The 23,586-nt window shown below is 42.8% G+C and overlaps 1 protein-coding gene across 2 annotated transcripts in view; it reads right to left on the bottom strand.

The window, feature by feature from the left end:
* The window catches only part of VSNL1 (visinin like 1), a 62,997-nt gene that overhangs the window by 19,949 nt on the left and 19,462 nt on the right, over positions 1 to 23,586 (bottom strand). For both annotated transcript variants that reach the window (XR_004987326.2, XM_036434650.2), the window contains exon 2: positions 13,391 to 13,557. Coding sequence is in view for 1 of the 2 variants with exons in the window: in XM_036434650.2 (XP_036290543.1) it covers positions 13,391 to 13,552 (162 nt within the window). In the remaining variant the exon portion in view is untranslated. The remainder of the gene's footprint in view (positions 1 to 13,390; positions 13,558 to 23,586) is intronic.

Below are 23,586 nucleotides of genomic sequence, written 5' to 3'. Positions count from 1 at the left end.
ATGGCCACCTATGTGTTTTATGGCAGGGTTAACCTTCATATTATCTCTATACAAGCCTGGTGTCTCAGCACAACTGAAATTCTCACAACAGAGCTGTGTGTGAGGCTTTGCTATCTCCATCATTTGGACAAAGAAACCGCAGCTCAGGAGTTTATGTAATTTGCCCAAGGTCATGCAGTAAGGTCAGAGCTGTGGTTCCAGAGTTAAAGCCTATACCACTCAGCCATTCATTAGCTGTGTGACCTTAGACACGTCTCCTTTCTTTCTTTGTGCTCAGGTCCCTTCTCTGCAAACTGGAGGCAGTAATGGTACCTAGCACAAAAGGCAGTTGTTTTAGTGAAAAGAATTAATATATGGGATAGTGCCTGGCACAGAGTAAATATGACTAAAGTGTTTACTATTATTCTTATTCTTGTTATTAGTGCTAAATATTGTTTCCAAGGAGCCCTGTCACCTCTTTCTCTCACTGTATCTCCTGGACACATAGGAGGAACCAGTAAATATCAGTTCCCTTCCCTTTGTCGTTCTGAAACCTGCCATCAGGGCCAACAAAAATGTCATGACCACTTGTTTTACGGAACAAAGATTTTCATGTTCCTGCTGAAAAGAAGCCAGCCCTGGCATTGCTGGATCAAAGCGAGCACAGCTCCGGGCCTTGAGCTGTAGCCCCCGCCTGGCTGGAGTTCAGAGGATGATTCCTTGGAAACTCGCAGAGGAGACGGAGAGCCAAGGCCCTGTCATCCGGATGCGTCCAGGCCCACATCACGCACACGTTGTGACCCATCGTCATGTTCTCGGTCCCCGACAGGGCTGTTTTGATAAAGGCCTGACTAATGGGCAGGAAGGGGGACCTTTCACCAACGTGTTTGTTTCCATTAGATTATAGATGTATTTTTAGTGTGACTGAGAAATAGCTAGGATCTTGCCTTGCAAGATGATTTTGTGGACCGGGACCAAGAAAAAATATTGGCAAAAAACAACAAAAAGATTGCAAATGCTTGCTACTATCAGGAGATTCTTCTTTTCTTTCTTTTATTTTCTTCTTCTTCTTCTTCTTTTTTAAAAAATATTTTTATTGATTTTTTTACAGAGAGGAAGGGAGAGGGATAGAAAGTCAGAAACATCAATCAGCTACCTCCTGCCCACCTCCCACCAGGGTCGTGCCCACAACCAAGGTACATGCCCTTGACTGGAATCGAACCTGGGACCCTTCAGTCCACAGGACAGGAGCAAACCGGTCAGGACAGGAGATCCTTCTTTTCATTGCCACCTGGCCCACTTGAGATGTAGGTTGATTATTATTTCCTCAGGAACGCCCCCTTAGAGCCTCCTCCCAGCACTATTCATTTTTTATGGCCTCTAACACAGCATGTACTTCATTGTATCATCACCTCCAGCTCACCTGACGGTCTCCCCCATTGAGGAAAGGAGCCATGGCTATTGGTTTATTTCAGTATCCTCAGCGAGCAGATGTTCAACAATGTTTAATAAGTAAATAAATGTATATGTAGATAGACTGATTGGTCAATGGGTACATGGATGAAATACAAAGGCCAGTCATTCTGCATCAGTATGAGTGTGATTATAGGTCCGATGTCTCAGCGTCTCTCACCCACTGTGCTGTGTCTGTTCCCCATGTGACACTGCATTTGTCTAACGCCACCGCGGGCCTCATTTCATGCGTTATTCAGGTCATGTGGGCAAATAAATGCCTCTGCTGTCAAATTGACACAGGGAGGGAAACACAGGCACTAATCATGGTCCACCAGCCCGGCAGTACACCAGGCAGAGTGCCACAATGAGGACAAAGAGTCAGGGAATAGGTGCAGGAAGAGGGTAGAGGTGACAGGAACATCTTACATTGGCAAATGATGGACAGGAGTTTCTTGTGTTTAAAAAATAAACCCCACTGACTTCAGCAAATGAAGTAATCAATCATCAGGACCTTTCTGGTCGGCTTAACTCTCTATGTGGATGCAGTTTTCATCAGGCCCCAGTGCGTGAGCTGTCTGGCTCAGCCCTGGCAGTAGAACAGGGTATCTTGGCACCACCCACTCTTGGTAAAGCAGAATCAGACACAGAATGAGTCCATTTCTGCTTGTCATGGTCTCAAATCCCATCCACAGGGAAGCACAGAGCTGCACACCTTGCATCTGACCTTGAGAAGAGAAGTTGATGACAGCAAGGAGTCCCCTAAAACTTTCCCTCCGGGAAGAGATTGCTAGTGATCCCCCTTTTCTAGTATTCTTTCTTTCCAGAGTAATGGACTTTTTAGCTGGGCATACAGCCGCCTAAAATTAAGACTACCTTCCCAGTGTCCCTTGCAGCCAGGTCATGAGACTAAACTCTGGATATGGGCTGAGATAATGTATGCAATTTCTGGGTCTTTTCCTTAAAGGTAAGGGTGTGTTTTCTCATTCTTCAGTCTTATCCTTCTCACTAGTTGGAATCTGACACTGTACGGAGCCACTTGTGAATCAGAGCAATACCCTAGGAAGGGGCACCAGGATAGAAGGGGACTGAACAGAGATGCCAGGTCAGCTGGGGCTTCTCATGAAAGAAAAATACTCTTCAGTCATACTGAAACCACACGAGCCTCTGTTTCACTTAGTTGAACTTTTATCCTAACTCAAATGTGTGTGTGTGTAATTATACATACAAGCATTCTGGAAAATCTTCATCTCTTCCACTAACTGTTATGAATTCAGTAGTTTTGGTCCCTCAGAGTCATTCATCCATTTTAACAATAAATACATATTGACATATGTCCCTAACACAGAATACCAGAGCACCTTTAACATATTTGAAATCTTAAAAGGAGATAGTTAGACTGATTCTTAGGGAAATGGTTCCTTGCTTAATACATACTATTACATTCATTCTGTATCAACTGGATTCCTTAGTTGTCCAGAGCTTTCATCGTCAGTATGACCACTAAGATTTTCTATTTGGGTGGCTGGTCCAGGTGTCTAATGCTACATGTTCTCCTCATGTCCTCATCTTGAAAGCTAAACAGACAACATTTCATCTAACTTATTTCATCTCTTGACCTCAGGATATTTCTTGACTCTTTGCAGTTGGTCTTGTCTTATGTAATCTCTCCCAAAACTATCTAGATCCTCATCCAGGGAGTTACCCTGGCAACCCAACTGTGTCATCCTGAAAGATATCTCCAGGCACCAAATTCTGAGTCGACAAGAGATTTGACTGGGACCAAGCTGTGAAGCCACAACATATTAGCTCTAACAGGATGTCATCATTTCTCATGCTCCTGGTACACTTGTCACATTTTTTAAAATAACATGAATAAAAGCAAGTCCTACCTTGACTATACAGTGAGATTTACTTAGAAAGCAGGTTATCTCTGTCTTTTATGATCTCCTTTGCATTTCTTCTTAAAAAAATCCTTTTAGTTTTTACATTTTTCTCTAATAACCTTACTACAAAGTAACACAAACAGCCTAATTTTCAAGTCTTCAGATAGCTTTTTTATTTTTAATTTTTTTGATGTTATACCTCACCTGAGGATATTTTTCATTGATTTTTAGAGAGGGTGGAAGAGAGAGGGAAAGACAGAAAGAAATATCAATGTGAGAGAAACATATAGAAGGTGCCCCAACCAGGGCCCAGGCCGGGGAGGAGCCTGTAACCAAGGTGCATGCCCTTGATGGGAATCAAACCCAGGACGCTTCGGTCCACTGGCTTGTGCTCTATCCACTGAGCCGGGGCTCAGACAGCTTTTTTATATTAGACCTCTCGAGTTTTACATTTTATCCTTCATTTTCCTCTTGGGAAAGTAGTAGTTAAAGAAGCTCATTGACTATCATCTTTGGTGGCAAGTGCATCACATATTCATAATAAAATCAACAAGCCACTTGACTCTGAGAATGGGATGCTATGTTATTCTGTAATGCTATGATGTATCCTGTTTATTTAAACATCCTACATCAAAGTTGTTCAGTATGAATTTCTGTAGATTGACTATTCTGGATAACATGCTATAACATGCTTCATTCCTTTCATTTTTCTTCAAATCGAATTCTAGCTAAGCTTATAAGAGAGAGTCCTTTATTCATTTATTAATTTGTTCTATCAATCAACTAATTTTTGTTACTGGGAGCTAAGGATAGAGACACAGTCCCCCACCAACTGGCATGGCTCAGTGGTTGAGCATCAACCTATGAGCCAGGAGGTCAACGGTTTGATTCCAGGTCAGGACATTTGCCTGGGTTGCAGGCTTGGTTCATCAGTGTGGGGCATGCAGGAGGCAGCCAACCAATGAGTCTTTCTCATCACTGATGTTTCTGTCTATCTCTTCCTTTTACTTCCTCTTTGAAATCAATAAAAAAAAAATATATTTAAAAAAAAAAGACACAGTCCCTGCCTTGTGGGGAGCTGGACAAGAAAGTGCCATGACACCCAGTAACCTGTGGTACATACTAGCAGAGATCTAGTGTCTGCTCCACTTGCTTCTAGAATCTTGGTATTGGAAGGGAATCAAAGAGATCTATGGTTCTCTCCCTCATTTTACAGAGAAATAAACTAAGGCCATGCCTACCCATCCTACCTCTAGCCTTCTATCTTTGGCCCTCTCATCTTCTCTGCTCAGTCATATGAAACCTCTTTCTGTCTGTGGAACTCCCATCTCTGCCTTAGTACCATATTCTATTAATTCATCTATCTCCAGAAAAAAGTAGGAGGTGAAGCTAAAAAATGGCCCCTTTCTCCCTCCCCTCCCCTCAGTTCCCCAAACCTCATAGCTCTTGTGCTGTGCCTGCACTAGTTTGCTTGGATGGCTTTGTGTCCACCCTCACCCCCACCTCAGATTGCACAGGACTTCCATGGGACTGCCTGCGACTGCCTGCGATCCCCTCAGAGGTTAGTCTGGTATGGCACACACCAGGCATGGACAATAAACACTTGATGAATAACTCAGTCAACTCTGGCCCTAAGACATTTGCTTAAGGACACATTGTTAGCTCCTGCTGCTTCACTCACTGAGTCACTGTGAACATTTACAAGGAAAATGAAAAAAAAAAAAAACCAAAAAAAAAAAAAACCACACCCTTATCATTTCTGATACTGTCATTCTGCTATTTTACAAAGAATACAATGCCAGGTCACCAGAATTTCTATGGTCATCTAACACCTCCTGGCAAGAAATCATCTATTTGATTTGTGTACATATTCAGGACTTTGAGCTTTCCTGGCGTTCAGGGACTCTGTGATTGGGTCCCACTCACATCTCCAACCTTACTATCTCCGCAGCGCCCCTCCCCCCCCCCCGCCCCCCATTACCTCTTTGGTAATCTGACATTTCAGGCAATACAGTTACTTGCTATTTTCCACACCCTTCCCCTATCTCCCTGCCCTTGTGCCCTTGCTGAACTTGTCCTTTCTCTTGGGAATGTCATTCTTGCAGCTGCAACTCCTACTATATTTCAGGGAATCTTAAAATATTCAGTAAAGATATTTATGTGGAAATATAGAGACATATACTAGGCTAGAACATTTTTGTTGGTCTTGGGACAGATATTTCCTCTACCACCTCTGAGCTATCTATACAGATTGTTGTACTAGGTTGTAAGCCCTTAACACCAGTGAGGCAATCTGACTCAAACTTCACATTCCCCATAGTTCCTGGCTGCAGGCTTGTTATAGATACCACCCAGCAGTATTGGTGAATGATTGCTAGTAGCTTCTCTGTATTGCTATCTACAGAGGGATTCTCCTATGACAGAGCTAATGAAGTCCTTGGACATTTTGTAGATGGATGTAGGACTATTTTACAGCTGATCTCTCCTATTTCCTCCCAGTTATGACAGGACTTTGTTTCATCCAGGAGGAGAGAAGCCAGCATGACACTGGAATAATTCACAGCATCATAGGGGCAATCACAAGGATGGGACTCAGTAACAGCCCTGAGAGAGAAATAGTCAGAGAGCCAACATTTCAAGTGGAGATTTAAGAGTCATAATAAGATAGAGAGTTTTCTTCTGGCAGGTGCTCAATGGGCCACAAAAGGGGAGGGAAGAAATTATTCCCACCAGGTTGGGTCAGCGGTACCAGAACCAGATCCTGTTCACCCTTCAAAGGGTCATAAAAGTACAGTAAAGCAAAACAGCTTTACAATGAGAAATCCAGGCATGATTTTGCATCTTTAAGTGCAAACCTATAATAGACATGGGCTATTTCTTCCTCTTTGGCTCTACTTCCAATTTGAAATGGACTGTCCTTTACCAATTAGCGGTAGATAATAGCTAAGTGGAGAGCTGGTCTTCCTGGCTTAAAATCTCCATCATCAGGCTGGAGTTGGGACTCATCCTTTTAGGTGTTAAGTGAATCCCATTAAGAAAATGCTCCTTTGTGGAATGCCCCTCTCCCTCCAAGGGTTTCTGTGTCCTTCTTTATAAACTGGAAGTGAGGTGAGCTGGGGGAAGTGGGAAAGGGGTTGGGTGGTGGTGGAGTGAAAGGCTTCTAAAGGGCTCTTTCCAACCTTATCCTGAGAACAGAGAAGTAGAGGAATCGTCTAAGAGCATTCCTCCAGATAACATGGCTGAAATGACCATTGATAGCTTTCTAACTGACACCTGCTGTGTCACAGGAAAGCAAACTCCCAAGTTGTGGAAACCACCCGAAAGAATTTCACACCCTCTGAGACAGGAGGAGGTTATCACTCCAACCCCTTTGGGATTAATGCTCTCTCTAATGTAAGACTCCCTGGTAACCAGCTAGTCCCTGAGACAATCTCATAGCAAATGCCTTTGGAACCTCACATGTGACTCATTTCCCCAGAACTCATTGTCATCTCTCCCTCAAGATTTTCAGACCCTAACTCTTGTTTTCTACATTAATTAAAGTTGAAGTGCAGCCTTGATTGTGTTGGGAAAGAATCCAAATGGAAATGAATTCCCAGGTTTTCCCTAAAAATCTTAGCATCCTTACCAGCCCAGTCTCTATGACATTTTATGTCTTATGTAACGTCTATTTCCCAAAGGAATTAAAATGGTTCTGCATATAGCTCTGCCCCCAATAATTTTTAATAAGACCTATTCCTAATTACCTTTTAAAAATGGAAAATCTGAATCCTTAAAAACTGATAATCCAAAAACCTTTTTTGTGCTGTCTTTTACTTTCCAATTTCATTTAAATCTGATGCTGTGATGTTGTAATAGCCATTTCTTTTGAGAAAATATGTGATGGGAGAGCCAGCTCTTTGTGCAGCTGGGTCCCAGGCAGGCCACCACAAAATATCGCACAATGACATATGGATTATTTTGAATTAAAAGCACTTAAGAGGCCTTAACCAGTTTGGCTCAGTGGATAGAGCATCGGCCTGCAGACTGAAGGGTCCCAGATTCAATCCCAGTCAAGGGCATGTACCTTGGTTGAGGGCACATCCCCAGTGGGAGGTGTGCAGGAGGCAGCTGATCTATGTTTCTCTCTCATCAATGTTTTTAACTCTCTATCCCTCTCCCTTTCTCTCTGTAAAAAAAAAAAAAAAAAAAAAAAATCAATAAAATATATATTTTAAAAAAGAATCTAATTAAAAAAAAAATCACTTGAGATGTTGTGGAGCTCTCCAATCGCCTCTGTCTCTAGAATGCATAAATGCAGGAAATAAACCTTCATGTGAAAGGTGCCACTCTGCCATAAAAGGGCTAAGATTCAGAGCAGTCAGACTAAGAAGAATCCGACAGCCTTATCGCAACAGATAGAGGATCCAGGGCTGAGAAGCGACTTTAAACACACCCTTGTCAGTTTTACTGATTCACTGCCCTCAGCCCACATTCTACTTGACTTCCTTACTACTCACAGACCCCAGCACCTATGCTCTTTTACTTGTCAAAGTCCCCATAAATGTATGGTTTCTTCATATGATAAAAAAATATATAATCAGCCTGCTCCACTCCTTTCAGATAATTATTCTTTTAATTCTATGTATATGTAATAATTTGTGTTTTCCTCCTGTTATTAGGCCTTGTGCCAATTTTATTAGTAGTCTAGCTGCAAGAATGCAAGAAGGATAGAAGAGGGAATTCTCTCTCTGGACAATGCCACAGTCCAAGGGGCTGGGCTGTTTGGCATCTGGAAACCCTCCCATGCCCAGGTGCCTTAATTTAGTGATCCGTCTGTCTTACCTGGGTACAGAGCACTTTGGCTGGCTCTAACATGAACTGATGTCACACTGCATCCTGTATGGCAACGGGGGCCTGGCGGACACCTTTGTGCAGGGGAAGACGCAGAGCCTGATGTCTAAGGATCTGTGATGGGAATGAAGCTGTTTCCCCAAAAGTAAGACAGTGTCTTATATTAATTTTTTCTCCCAAAGTTGCGCTAGGTCTTATTTTCAGGGGATGTCTTATCTTTCCATGCGCTAGGTCTTATTTTTGGAAGATATCTTATTTTGGGGGAAACACGGTAGCATAGCCTTGTGGTAGGTCTTGCCAGGGTTGCTGCCCCACCTTAGAATACATTGCAGACATCAATAGAGCCTTACATCCTCCTCTGTAGACCATTTATGCAGCCACTGGCTTTGGCATACAAAACAAACACATTTTTCATCTTGACTCTGGCAGTAAATGAGTAGATCATCGATCATCATAGCAAAAACATCTTGTTACAGGTTGCAAAATCATCTCCCTTCCCTTCTTTCCTTTGGTTCTCCACAAGTGAGGTGATAGGTCTGAACTTGTTATTTCCATATCAAAGATGAGAAAACAGAGATTCTGAGAGGCAGGGATATGGCAAAGGTAGCACAGCTGGGATTGAATCTCAAGTCTGCCAGGTTCCAAATCCATGGCCATTTTTAACTACCCCTTGACTGACGTTTCTACTCAGTCCGAATCCTCCCAAACAATCCCAATGGGCAGACTCCTGATAGGCAAACTCCAAACAAAATCAGAACCCACGTGGGGCTTTCCAGGACTCCACCAGCTTTGTTTTGTGGTTTCTTCAGCTTTCATGTCACAGCGACTAAACAAGGTAAACAGGCATCCATGCTCCAAGAAAGAGGAACTTGGATAGGTCACATCCTCCCTCACTCAGTTGCTTGCTCTTCCCCAGGGTAGGTTTTATTTGGACAACGTGGCTGCTTCTCTGAATGTGTAGTTAACATTGCAAACCCTCAATCTTAATTTGTGACCTCAACTTGGCAATCACGTGATTATCAGAAACAAGAAATGCTTCTGGGGTGGGGGTGGTGGTGGTGGTGGTGGAAGGAATCAGGTACTTGGTTCTTTGTGACAAAATGCAAAAGCTCCCTCCCTAACCTTTCCCAGCAGTGCTGGGGGGAGGGGGGAGAGAATGAGATATCTCCTACAACTTCTGTGGCCTGGGTGTCCTTACATCAGATACAGAGGATCTGGGTTTGCACGTGAGAAATGTCTAGCAGAGAAGAAGCAGGCATTATATGAGTTTGCTGGGGCCACCATAACACAGTGCTACAGACCGGGTGACTTGCACAATAAAAACGTATATCCTCACATTTGGGGCGGGCAGAAGTCCAAGATCAAGGTGTTGGTCAGGTTGGTTTCTCCTGAGGCCTCCCCTTGGCTCCCAGATGGGTGTCTTCTTCCTGTGTCCTCACATGGTCATCCCTTTGCATGCCCGAGTCCTAATCTCCTGTTCTGATGCCCCGAATCACCACGGATTAGGACCCGCTCTAATGACCTCCTTTTCATTTAAAATTACCTCTTTAATGATCCTGTCTCCACATACAGTCACTCTCTGAGATACTGGCGGTTAAAACTCTCACATATGAATCTGTGGGGAAGGGCACAGGTACCAAGCTTGAAAAAGTAAAAACATCTCCTAGACCTAGAGAGATTTTATCTTTTTTTAAAATATATTTTTATTGATTTTTCACAGAGAAGAAAGAGGAGGGATAGAGAGCCAGAAACATAGATGAGAGAGATACATCAACCAGCTGCCTCCTGCACACCCCCCACCGGGGATGTGCCCACAACCAATGTACATGCCCTTGACCAGAATCGAACCTGGGACCTTTCAGTCTGCAGACAACGCTCTATCCACTGAGCCAAATCGGTTTCATCAGATTTTACCTTCTTAAAAGCCAAGAGAAAAGTCCTCCATCCCTGCCTTAATTAACCGTTTACTTTAATATCCCATTTTGAAATTAAGCTCTTCTTTCCACTTTTGCCCCACTGGAAGCACTTATGTCATTCTGCCTTGGGTTGTGGTTAACCGTGTCTTTCTGAGTAGCCTCCGAGACCCTGAGGGCAGGTAGGACTGTCCTTAAGTTACATCCCTAAGCCTCCACGACAAGGCTTCCTGAGAGGGAGATACACAGCCAGCATTTAATATGATTCACTCAACAAACACTGATGCTGGCTTTGCAGTAGGCTCAGTGCTAGCCATTGGGTCTCATGTTCATTGAAATGCAGTGACCATGGTCAATATGACTAAAGAATGAAACCTGTATCAGACTCAGAAGGACCATGCCCAGATCTGTGTTATTCAAGGCTCACGCCAGCAGGCACATGGTGTAGGGGATGGAGGGGCTGAGGCAGAGCTGCCATAGAATCCAGTCGACAAGTAGGGTTCGGTGCTGTGGTGCGAGTCAGCATACAATTTTTATTGTCCATTCTCCTACCTTCTGACTTTTCGCTACACTGGGAAAATTGCCTCATTTTTCAGGCCCTCAATTTTAAGCCTTTTTAAGCACAGACTTAATGAAAGAGTTCCTTTGTATTTTGGTTACAAAGGCTTCTTAAGCTGAGGGTTTGTGGCTTCTGGCCCTGCATTATGTCTCATTATCCTGCTCCTCCCTATACCTCATCACCATTTGTTCTAAGCAGCGAGGTGACTCTGGGAGCCTGAAACAGGTCAGGTAGGCAATAGTAGATGAGCCAGGCTAACCGCACAGACAAGAGGGCAGAGGCCACAGCAGTTTTGCTGGCCCAGCTATGTTCCAGGATGTCTCGCCATCCACACTGAGCTAGAAGGAACCACTGAAAAGTGCCTATTCATCAGGAGAAGGACTGCGTCTTGCTGAATATTTGCACTTTTCAGCAGCATTAAAGGAAGTTGGTGTTGGTTTTTTTTTTTTTTGTCAGCTCTTCTCTTGGTCCTCATTATATAACCCACATTTTTCTGTGCTTCTCCCTCCTAGCTTATCAGACTTGTTCTTTTTTTCTGTGCACGTAGCATATTTCCTACGTGATTCTACTTTGTATTATGTCCTTGGACAGTTTTGGAAGCAGTGGAAGACTTTGCCTGCTTTCTGACTATTTGATACAAGAGCACAGGCTGAGTTTGAATGTGACTATTAAGAAGCTGCCAAGAGTCTAAACTTCATCCAGAAAGTCATATATTCCCTTCCAGGAACAACAACAAAAAAAATCTACTCCAGCATGGTGTTGGGGAGGTGGGGTGGGAGATGATGTCAGTACATACTATTATATGTCAGTTGTACTGTGTACAGCTGAGCTGTGTTTAATACTTACATCCTCCTCTCTCCCCATCTTGAGGCTGGTGCTTTTTTTGGTGCTGAGTATTTCCAGTATATAAATGCAACACCTAATTTCCTGCAAACCAACTATGTCTTCAAAGGCAAATCTTCTCATTTCAAACAAACAGTAAGGAACACGGCACACGGAGCTCTCTTAAACACGGAGTGACAGCTTACATGACCTTTGGTGATATGAAAGTGGCTTTGACAAATCTCATTTGTCTGTGCTTTCCTTGGGGCTGAGAGAAGACAGTTCTGAGGCTCAGGCTAACTCTTGGGTGATAAAATAGTAGAAGATGTGACCGAAAACTATGGAGAGTGGTGTGCATAATAATCTAGGAGCTTGCATACCGTCATGCTTCTCTGCAAAACCAATTTAAATCAATTGAATAATAAATGCATTTCTCAACACTTTTATATAAAAGTTTGTCACAGGCTAAAAATAGATTACTTAGATCTTCTTAGAAATGTCACAGTAGTCTTATTACACATACCCATGCCAGTATATGTGTACTTTTCTACAAACATTTATAGATATAGTTTTTTACCATGATCTCAGCTTTGCAGTAATAATAATTCTGGGTTCCTGACATGCTTCAGTGGCTCATGCAGGTTTAGTGAGCTTTTAATAATGACAATTCACCACCCAAAACCACAAGTATGACTTTGTCACAAATTATATGCAACATATGGCTCTATCCCCAACTCATCCCTTGCCTATTCCCCACTGAATATAACTATCAGTCTGAATCCTGTGTTTATCTCTCTTACTTCCCTTTTTATATGATTTTATGGCATTTATTTGTAACTTTATAAAACGTTTAAAAGTTATTTGTGTTTAATTTAGAATATTTTGAGACTTACTTTTTTGCACTTAATGTTTTAGTGTCACTGCAGTTCAACTGTTTTGACTGCTTCTGTGAGCATACCACAGTTTATTTTCCACTCTCCCTTTGCTGGGCATTTGGGTGGTTTCCCAGATTTGCTATTGTGAACAGTGCAGCCATGAGCATTCTTATACATGCCCTTTCTTGTACAAGTGCAAGGAAGGAATTCTGCAGTACAGACTATGGGACATGTTCACCTTCAGGAGACAATGACAATGCTTACTATTGTATGAAACCACCCTACACACATATATGCAGTTGGGTGTTTTCGACTGTTCAAATGGACAGTTGCTACACTTAAGTGATAAAATCACTATATGCTATTTTTCATTTTACTAAGAAAATGTATGTATTTCTTCCACAAGCCTAATATTATGTAAGTAGATACAAATTGGAGTGGCTTGAGTCAAGCTGCTAAACTCAGACAAACCCAAACAATATCACTGCAGTAGAAAGTACACCTTCCATGGAACAGTTCTACCTCAGGTCCAGGGAAAAATTAGCTTCCACACAGTACAAAATGCTGACATAAGAGCCCACGATGTGGACATTGATGCCTGGATGTACACCAGACCTCCCCTAACCCCTCTACATGTGATGTCAAAGGCATTTTTTTTTTTCTTACCTGCAAATAGGAGGATTTTTCTTAGTGGAAAAAAAAAAAATCCATGTACTTTCTCTTTATCTGAGAAAGATTCTGATGCCTTTTCAAGCCAAACAATAATGTCATTAGCAGCTTGTCAATAATCATCAGCACATATGATTATCTGAAAATTTACTGTTCTTTTTACCAGCCCTGTCATCCTCTAAAGTTTAGTAAACTCTACTCAGTGGTCTGATTGCACAATTACTCTTCTTGTTCAGAAATTATTATCTCTGGAACAAAGCACACCCCTTCGCTTTTTTTTTTTTTTTTTAATTGTCAATTTTTCTATTTGGGGGAAACAAACTGGCTAATTTGAATTATAATTCCACACGAAGCTGCATTTCATGCAAACAATGTTGTCTGCCTGGTGAACAGACAGCTTACCTTCACATAGAGCTGCTGGAATTCCTCGAGGTTCAGCCTCCCGCTGGGGCAGTCCTTGAGGAACCCCTTGTACCACTGCTTGAGCTCATGCTCGTTGAACTCCGTGCTCTTCACCAGGTCCTCCATCACTTCGGGGGCCAGTTTGCTGTTCTGTTTCCCCATTTTGCCTGAAGAAAAGCAAATTAATGCAATTAGCGCCACGGCTATGATTATTTCCAACTTGATTAGGGGCCAAGCTGGAGTTCTGAGCAGTTCCTTGGAGGGAACTCCCTCCAGGGTATCTGATAAAAGTCTCCCCAAGTCTACTTCCTTCTATTCAGTATTCTAGAAAAGAGATTAGCACAAAACCCTCTTCTCACAGTTCAAAGGGCTGTAGCGTTCACCCTCCTCCATCACGTGTCATCTTTCACGTGGCATTGGTTACCACATGGGAAGGCACCTGTCCCTTTTTATGCTACTCAAATAAAGTATATGGGCATTATTTATATTTTCTTTCGATGAATTGAGTTTATTTTTATTTGCTACCCAGGTACCTAATTCTACATTTAGTTTGTGGAACTATTGAGATTATTGATAAGAATGATAAGGCATTGTAGCCAAATAATCAAAAAGTGGCTTGGAAAGCTGGTCAGCAATGGTAGGGAGTCTCAGTTGTTCTAGTTATAAAGTTACAATTTTTTTTTCTTCCAAATGGAAACAGCTCATACTTATTAATCACATTGGTTCTCTATTTTTCTTATCTTCAGAGACTTCCACCAACACTGCTTTCAGTGTTGACCAACTCTTTTCAAAAGATCATTTGGTGAATTTCAGCTGACATAATTACATTCTTTTATTATTACTGTTAGTAAAAATAATAGTACATTAAATAATGTTACCTAAAAAGAAAGAAAAAAACAACAACAAAATGTTACCTACATCAATTATGTGCCACGTTATATGGCCATTATCATAGTAAATGAATAGAGCATAGGTTTAAAATCATTTCTGATTTGGCCATTTACTATGTCTGTCACTTATGTCAATGTTAACTACTTTATCTTCAATGTCTTCCTTAATAAAGCACATATGATAACAAAACTCTTTTAGCTTCACTGAAAGAAATAGGTAAACAAAGATAAAAATACTCCAAAATCAAAACAGTTGCATTCCTGCAGGAAAATTAAGGATCACCTTGTAAAATTTCCTTTTAGTGTTGTTTTATAATAAAAAAGAGTGATAACGAATTAGCCACAGATTGATTTAAAAAGTCAAAGTACACTTGAACATCTAAGGGACTACCAGAATAAGGAAAATGTCACAAGGTCTTTAAAACTGTTCAGAGGAGGCTAAGTTGGGTTTTGAAGAATGTACCCAAGTGCCCCCAGTGCTTCATTCATCGTTCTTGAGACAAATTCTCACCCAGGCTCAAGGCAGGTTTATGCTTGCAATAGCCCAGAAAGGGTAATCTCATCACATACTTCGTTATTATTATTTTTTTTACCTTCTTCTAAAACAGATTCCACACTCATTGTCAGCAACCTGCCCTGACACTGAACAACTCTTTCACAAAGCCACTCCCTCTTGGGAAGGCTCCCTCCGTAGCACCTTCCCAACAGCACCTAACCTGGGGAGCAGATACCATTGAGATGGCCACTTGTGTTCTAGGCTCTTATGTCTGAGAAAATGTCCTGAGGATAAGCAGCCATGCCCTTGGTTAGGGAGCCCCTCTATTTACTCTTAAAAAAAAAAAATATATATATATATATATATATATATATATATATATATATATATATGATAGATTGATTGATTTTTTACAGAGAAGAGAGAGGGATAGAGAGTTAGAAACATCAATGAGAAAGAAACATCTATCAGCTGCCTCCTGCACACTCCCTACTAGGGATGTGCCTGCAAACAAGGTACATGCCCTTGACTGGAATCAAACCTGGGACCTTTCAGTCCACAGGCCAATGCTCTATCCACTGAGCCAAACCGGTTTCAGTTCTATTTACTCTTGCTCTTAATTTCAAGCTCCCAATCTCTTATTAGCAACTGTCTTTTAATTACATGTTACTGTGGGATTCCACAGCTGGATATGGAAATGAAGTAAGAACTCAGGTGTCTGGTTTAATTCATCTGAGTAAGAAAACTGTAATTCATGGCTACCCTGATCATCAAAAGATGTAAAACTTTCAATACTTTGTCCTTTTGAGAGAATTACAAATTTTCTTTATCGGACTAGAATCTCACCTAACAATGACAGCTACTGAAGACTGAGCTGTGGATTAGGCACTACATTGAGCACTTCATGAACTTGCCTATGACTTTATGACAACTCAGCAATAAGGACTAGGGCAGCTCTCTCAAGATCATACGAATAGTGTGTGGCAGAACTTTGAACCTGAATCTGCAAGACGCCTATGCACAATCACAGACAAGTGAATGGAAGGCATGTTAAGTGAAGGAACAGAAGGAGCAAAAGCAGGAAGAATCAGTGTCTCTTGGCATGATAAAGAGAGAGAGAGAGAGAGAGAGAGAGAGAGAGAGAGAGAGAGAGAGAGAGAGAGAGAGAGAGAGAGAGGTCACTTTGCCAGAGCCTTCTTTGGAAAACCACAAGCTCAGAAGTGAGTTTGTATTAATGGAAAAATGGATTAAAGATTATTTAAAGCCATCTCTTCCAAAAGCCTTTTGAAGGCCAAAGTGTCAGCTTCTTTCTTATTCAGGAAAGTTTGGATTTTCTGCGGATCACTTATAATTAATTGCTTAGCCTTTCCCAGCTTCCTGGAAGAGGGTTGTCTCTTACACATGCAAGGAAGATTGTCAGGACCATGAATCACGGTTCTGAACAAATGCATAACTTCATGCTTCTTGGTTATGCTTTATAATCAGCACCATCATGCAGGTGTGTCTGGCAATGAGTGAATCATTCAGAAAATCAAGTTCTGAACTGGCCTAAAGTTGCATTGACAATGCCCTCATCAGGACTTGTCTGGATTAATGACCAACCTCCTCACTGGGCTGTCTAACTCCAAGCCACTTTTTCTGCATGGCTGCTTGAATGAATTTCTGGAATATACACCTCACCATCTAATCCTCTCCCTAAAACTCTCAGTAATTCTCCATTGTCTATAGAATGTAGTCCCCTCTCTCTGCCATGGCACTGGTCCTGCCTACTCACCTGGTCTTTTCACTTCATATGCCTGGCAACCATCAACTATTACAAGTCGTAGGTCTTACATGCTTCCACAGGTCCACGCTTTGTATATGCTGTTCTCTTTTCTTAGAATCACATGTCTTTTTTTAATATTTATCTTTTCAAAAAATATGTTTTGTTGATTTTTTTACAGAGAGAAAGGGAGAAGGATAGAGAGTTAGAAACACTGATGAGAGAAACATTGATGAGCTGCCTCCTGCACACCTCCCACTGGGGATGTGCCCCACCAAGATACATGCCCTTGACTGGGATCGAACCTGGGACCCTTCAGTCCACAGGCCGATGCTCTATCCATTGAGCCAAACCGGTTAGGGAGAATCATATGCCCTTTGTTTGCTCAGCAGAGCTTTTCTTCTTCAAGTGGCTTCAGGTAACAGGCCACCTCCTCTGTGAAGCCTTCATTGACTTTACTAGGCCAATGTAGGCATCCTTTCTCCTTAGGCATCCCTCTTACCTCGTAAAAGCTTCCATGGTCGTTATTATTTAGTTTCCTGAGAGAGAGGACTGTTTTTTATTTATCTTTCATCTTTGGTACCGCGTTCTAAGTGCTCATCAAGTATTTTTTGACGGAATGAGTGAATGAAGGGGACTGGCCATTATGAAGTAGATGCTGAAGGACCTTGTCACTGATCTTCATCAATTTATAGTATTTGGTATGTTTTGTTCTGGGAAAATGAATCTTATAATAATCTATATCTGAAGAGAATCATTGTAATCATAGTGTAAAGTGCAGGCAGCATGTGGCAGGAATGTTTCATTGAATTGCATAGAAACTATTAATAGTCTGTCTTCCTGGCGGTTGTTTTCTTGTCTTCATCATCAAATTTTTGAACACCTTGAAGGTAAGATTCATTTTTTATCTCAGTACCCTCAGTTCCTGGCATAAAGGCGATGCTTAGAAATGCTTGATAAATGAATGAAAAACCATGTATGGGTTAACCCTCCCCACCTACACTCCTTTCTTTCTGGGCAGCAAGGGCATGGGTTAAGCAGTATCTTTCACTTGGGCCCAGGAATACAGAAAGAGTAAAAATGAAAGTAAAACTTACCAAGTTCCCAGTGATAATGGGAGGGAGATTTATCCCAACTCTGTTTCTAGTTGATTCTGTGATATTGGGTAAGATCCTTTCCTTCCCTGTTGCTCAATTTCCCTTTTTGAAAAACAAGTGATTTGGACCAGATGATCTTTAAGGCCATTCTAACCCCTTCCCCTCACTGATTTGCAACCTAAGTTTTGTAAATAGGAAAATTGGAGTCACATTCTTCAAACTGGCTGTCTCAAAGGAGTCAGCACATGTGGATTATTTTTTACCTCAGAACCTGTTCATACTTGAGTGTTTGTTACCTTAGAAGGGAGGGGACAGGAACTGGTGTATTATGTTTAGGTGTGAGTTCCAGGCTGCAAGGTAAAAACCAGCCCAGCCACAAACCAAATAATTTGTCACTGCCTGAGTAAAGAGCAGCTTGGTGCTAGGCACGAAGTGGGACTGGTGGAGGGGTTCTCATGGGCAAGAGACCCCCAGGGATGGACACCTAGAAACAAATGACAGGAGGTTGCTAGTTTCCAGAGATTGTTAGGACAACCCTGAAAGCCAGACTCAAAGTTGCCCAGCACATTGTGTGGAGTATTCTTTTCTAATAAAGACAAATGTCTGACACCCCAGTTCTTTGGTTCCTCTCTCCTTCATCCTCCTGAAGCCAAGTGCTCTCAGCCCCCAAACTGCATGTCCCAGGCACAGGGAGATCACAGGCTGGCCTTGGGCGCTGTCTCTGTGGACCCGGGCAGCACCAAGTCCTTTCTCCTGGTGTTCTCTGGAGACTCTACTCAAACCCTGAACCTAATGAGGTTAGAGCCAAGGTCCTGGCCCATGAGCATGAGACAGGTGGGGACACAGACTGCACTCTTGGGGACTCGCGATGAGGGAGTATTTATGTGATCTATAATAAATGAGGAGAAACATTTTGATGGCAGCGGCAGCGTTAGAGCCAGTGACAGGAGTTTCATTCCAGAACGTATAATAAATACAGAAAGATGAAAGCAGAAGTGAGCCCCAGGGATCAATCATTGATCTAACTCTCTTGTTTCCCAGAGAAGCCCCAGGGAGGCTAGGAGACTAATGCCATGGAACATGGAGTTAGTGACAGAACCAGCAGTGCCCTGGCTGCTGAGGCTCAGCAGTAAGACATGGAGGCCACTGATCCCTGGGCACTGAGCCGGGCCGAAGTTCCTAGAGGAATGGGAAGAGCCAATCCATGTCCTGTGACCAGGGTGTGAAGAGTGGCCTCCTTCCCTAGGCTGTCCCCCTACAGCTCAGGGCGGAGAGCCTGAAGGGGCCCCGGAGATTTGCTGATGGGGTAGCCTTGACCCAAGGATGGATGCTGCTAGTGGGCCTGGGCCCTTGAATTTGACTAAGTGGTTTCTTAGGAGGTTCCAAACTAAAGTCAACTGGTAACTAGGTAGCCAAGGGCTCATGGACTCTACCTGCAAGGGGTCACGTGGATTGACCAGCCTTAGGGGTCAGACCCAATGCCATCTTTCTCCTTTCCCACAGACAAAGGATATTTCCCAAGTACCCGGGAGCCACAGCTTAGACTATATAGTGCCCACGTGCCAGGCTATGACTTTGGAAATGTTTCTGCTCAGACCCAATTTCCTTTCACCCATCTTGCGCCTTCCCTTCTTTCTTCATTAGGGTGCAATGTCTTTTATTTTTTATTCAAACTTAGTTTAAAGGAGAAAAAGGTGTGCTGCTGTCAGACCTGGGGTGTGATGGTTCTTGTGCTGCATACAAGGTGTCTGACTGTTGACAAGTTACTCGACAGTCATACCATTGGAGCCTCATTTTCCTCATCTGTCAAATGGAAATGATGGCATTGCTCATTGGGCTGTTATGAGAATTACTGAGATAACACATTCAATTCCTCCCAGTGGTGCTTTCCACGTAGTGGCTGTTCAACAAACAGTAGCTATGATTACCCTGATCACAGGGCCCAGCAAACTGGGCAGCTCTAGCAGAGTGGTAGACATTTCAAGATGCAGGTCTAGACATCTAGAAGTCAACCTGACTTCTATACCTACCCCAGCTCTGGTAGATATAAAGAGAAGTTCACAGGTTGTGAGACATGGAGAATTTACCATGGTCCTATTTACTCTCCTTCCTTTAAGTAAAAAATGCTTCCTATCTGACTTGACATATTCAAGTCATCTGAGGACCCCACAGCCCTGAGTAAGCATCAGCTATTGAGTGAAGTTTCCATTCAATTCCCTTCTCGCCCACTGAACAGAAGCATGAGCTGATTAATAGCTGGTAACCTTTCCACTGGGAGTGTTTCAAGCAGCCACCCACTTTGCTGCGTCTTATTTTTACTTCCCCGTGCATCTTGTCTGTGACTATTCAACGTGTTAGAGAATCCGCTTCTATGAAAGGAAGGGGCTGTCTCTGGCAGCAGCAGAACCTGAGTTCTGTGAGGTAACAGCAGAAATGCTTTCATTAATAATCACAGCCTTCTGTCCAACAGATTGCCATCTAGGTTGTACTGCCAAGTCCCAGCGGGTAGGACTGCGGCCCTTATCCCAAAGCAGCAGGGAGGTGTGAGAGAGGAGTGCAGAGCAGGGGCCCATGTCACCTGCACATCCCCAGGCACAGGGCTAGGCGCAGCCTGGAGCATAAGTGGTGTGTGTCCTCTCCTTGTTCTCAGAGTGAGGACATGGGTAGCCTGAGGGGCGAGTGACATGCCCAAGTGTCTACTGATAAAGGCAGAGCCGTTCCAGTCGTTCGGTTCTTAGGCTCTTTCACCTCTGAGAACTCTTTGCACTGACCATGCTCCTAAACTGTGATCTGCACAGTAATTCAAAAAAAGACTTTAACTGTCATGGGAGGGTCTCAAAGACAGAGAACTGTGAAGCTGCCATATAAAGTTGGCTTTATAAGAGTAAAATGTTCTGCTTGAAGGACATGTGATAATAAACGTATTCAATAAATGTTCGTGCAATATTGTCATATAATACAAATGTAAATATGGTTCCCAAATTGCTCTCCAGTGCAGGCCTTTCCTGAATACTAGATAATCCATCTAGCTGCCTGTTAGACATGTCCAGCTTTGTATCCTGTAACTTACTAGACCCAACATGTTATCTTACTCGGCTCCTCTCTGGGGAAATGGCCCCACTATCTGCCCAGGGACCGATTCAGAATCTGTAGTTATTGAGGACTCTGCTCTCTTTTACGTTCCTTTATCTAATCAATCATCAAGTTAAAGTAGTCTGTAGGTTGTACTTCCTAACTTTTTCAAATTCCATCTACTCTTTGTTGCCACCACATTAGATCAGGCCATCATCTTCTTATATCTCACTTTGATTATCACAATAATCTTCTAATTTGTTTCCCCATCTACAGTCTTGCCCTCCTTAAACCCATCTTCCACACTGTAGCTGAAATGACTTTCTAAAGCATAAAATCTAATCATGTCACTGCCCTGCCTCACCCCTTCAGTGGTATTCCTACCCTCCCTCTGCATCCAGTCCTCAGCATGGCACTCAAGACTGCTCTGTCCCCCCACCCCAGCACCCAGGAGAGGCAATGACAGGGAGACAAGGTGTTTTATGTGAGAATCCCTGGATCAGAGTCTGTGACATTCAGGCGGCCATGTTAGGAAGCCTCTTTGAGGCTCAGTGCTGCCTTCTGTGAGATAGAGTGTAATAATGTTACACACAGGATTGTGAGAATGTTGTCACAGTTTAAATGATATATAAGATAGGGAAAATCTATCCCAGGTGTATTATAATAATTAATATTCAAATGTGAAAGATAGAAAATTCAGAGACGATGATCCATAGGTCATTACTTCGGGGTGCCTAAGGCCAGGTCTAGGATACTTCAATGAGGTCCAGAGAGAGAGATCCATTTAAAGGTCAAAGGAGAGAGCCAAGAAGGTGGAGGAGAGTAGAATTTGCTGCTCCCAAATATGCTGCTTTGGCATAGGATTATTTTAGGATGATTATTTTTAAGAAACAGCAGACAGAGGAGAATCTCTGAAAACGAAGTCAAAGTTACCCTTCAAAAAGACACATTTATAAAGGGAAATCTCTATCTGTAAGGCTGTTTCCCTCTTTGCACCAGGAACAGGCAGATGTCCAAATCCCTATACACTCTTATTAACGGAGAAGGCAGCTGACTTAAATCTGCGTAACAACCTTGACCTGGATTGCTGGGCTTTGCCGATAGCTTCCCACAACTGGCTTTCCTCCCAACTAACATTTTTTTTGGGTGTGTGTCTTTACTGGTGATGGTATTTAAGGTGGTGACTTGAGCCATTTTGAGAAGTTATTCAGTTTCCCTGGTTCTCTCCCATGTATGCTAGAGGTCTATGTGTTATTAGACCTCTACTTGTTTTCATCCTATTAATCTGTCTATCATTACAGGGCAGAGTTTAGCCAAAAAACCTAGACTGGTAGATGAAAAATGTATTTTCTCCTTTGTATCTCTGGATGTGTCTGTAGATCAAAATCCCCTACTCTCTTTTTAGTATGAGGAAATTTACTTGAAGGAAAGGTCTACCATTCTGGGTCCTCAACCTGGAACTGTTATCCATGAAACCAGCTGATATCCCTAATGGTCTGGGTGGGCTTTCTGTGCTTTGACTGGTTCATGGGACACCTTTCCCTAAAACGCCAGAGCTGTGTTTCAGTCCCAACTCTGCTAGTGTTTTCCTGTATGACCTTAGACAAAGTCTGCTACCTCTTTGAGCTTCAGTTTTCTCATCTTGGAAAGTTCTACAAAAGTTTCCATCACTTACCTCACCAGGTCATTGTAGGGAACAAACCATGGAGGCAGTTGGCATATTGTAACATTGTTTGTAACTCTTAGTTGAGTGCATCCTCCAGGACATCTCAGGGCGAAAAACAAAAAACCAAGACCCAGATACTGAAAGACAAGGGCTTTGTGAGGCAGGGATGCAGAGAGGGAGTAAATTGCAAACCCCAGGCAGGAGCGGGTGAAGGCACCCATTGGTGAGCAGCCAACAGAAGGTTCACAAAGAAGAAGCTGGAGGAAGAAGAGTCAACCACGTGCCCCCTTCTTGTGTCTTTGGGACTAAGGTGGGAGGAAAAGGCACATTTCCCAAGGGTTGCCAGGGGAGTGTGGACCTCTCTGGTAAGGTTCCTGTCTTTGATGTGTTTCTAGCTCTGAATTATGCTCACCCTGTCCTTGGAGGCCTTTGTGAAGTGTCCAGCAAGGCTGGAACAAAGCACTTGATTGTGGTACATGATGAATATATGGACCGAAAGGGACAATGCCAAGGCTAAGAGGGCTAAAATTAGACCTTCCAGTTCTGTTTGACTTGGCAGGTGTGTGCACAGGCTGCTAACATGGCATCCTCTACCCACGTCCTTCGGCCCTGGGCCTTCTGAGAACACAGGTAACTGTGCTGAAGGAGAGGAAGCGTTGCTTCCCCCGCCACCCTGTGGGGATGACAAATGCTCTGGGCCTGTGTGCTACCGCCTGGAGCAGTACATTAAGTAACACTTAGCCTGTTTCCTCATCAGCTAATTTGCAGTTTAGGATAAAACCATGCCTCTCTTTCCCATGAATGTAACACTTTTCCAGAGTGAAACCATAGGAAATCTCAAGACAATCCTATACTTGAACCTTCTCCTTATCTTCACCTAAGAACTTACAGCTGCATCTATGTGACCAGTGCAGAACCCAAAGGATCAGGTAGGAGCACCTTAATAGTGCTGTGCAGTAATGTCATCTACCGGAAGGAGCACAGGCCTTGGCGTTAGACATCTGAGGTGAGATTCCAATTCCAGCGCTTCTATTAGAGGTGCCCTTGGTAAAGTTACTGAGCCGTTCCTATTCTGTTCGTTCAGCTTTAAATTACACACAACCTCAAAATGTCAAATGAAATAATAAATCCATATAAGTGATTTTTAGCATCTCAAGTGCTTACTATGTGTTCATGGGTTACGCACTCCATCTTTACAATAATTTTATGAAGT

Source organism: Pipistrellus kuhlii, unplaced genomic scaffold, assembly GCF_014108245.1.
Source record: "Pipistrellus kuhlii isolate mPipKuh1 unplaced genomic scaffold, mPipKuh1.p scaffold_m20_p_13, whole genome shotgun sequence".
In the NCBI taxonomy this organism is placed as follows: Eukaryota; Metazoa; Chordata; class Mammalia; order Chiroptera; family Vespertilionidae; genus Pipistrellus; species Pipistrellus kuhlii.
This window is presented reverse-complemented; position numbering and strand designations above follow the sequence as displayed.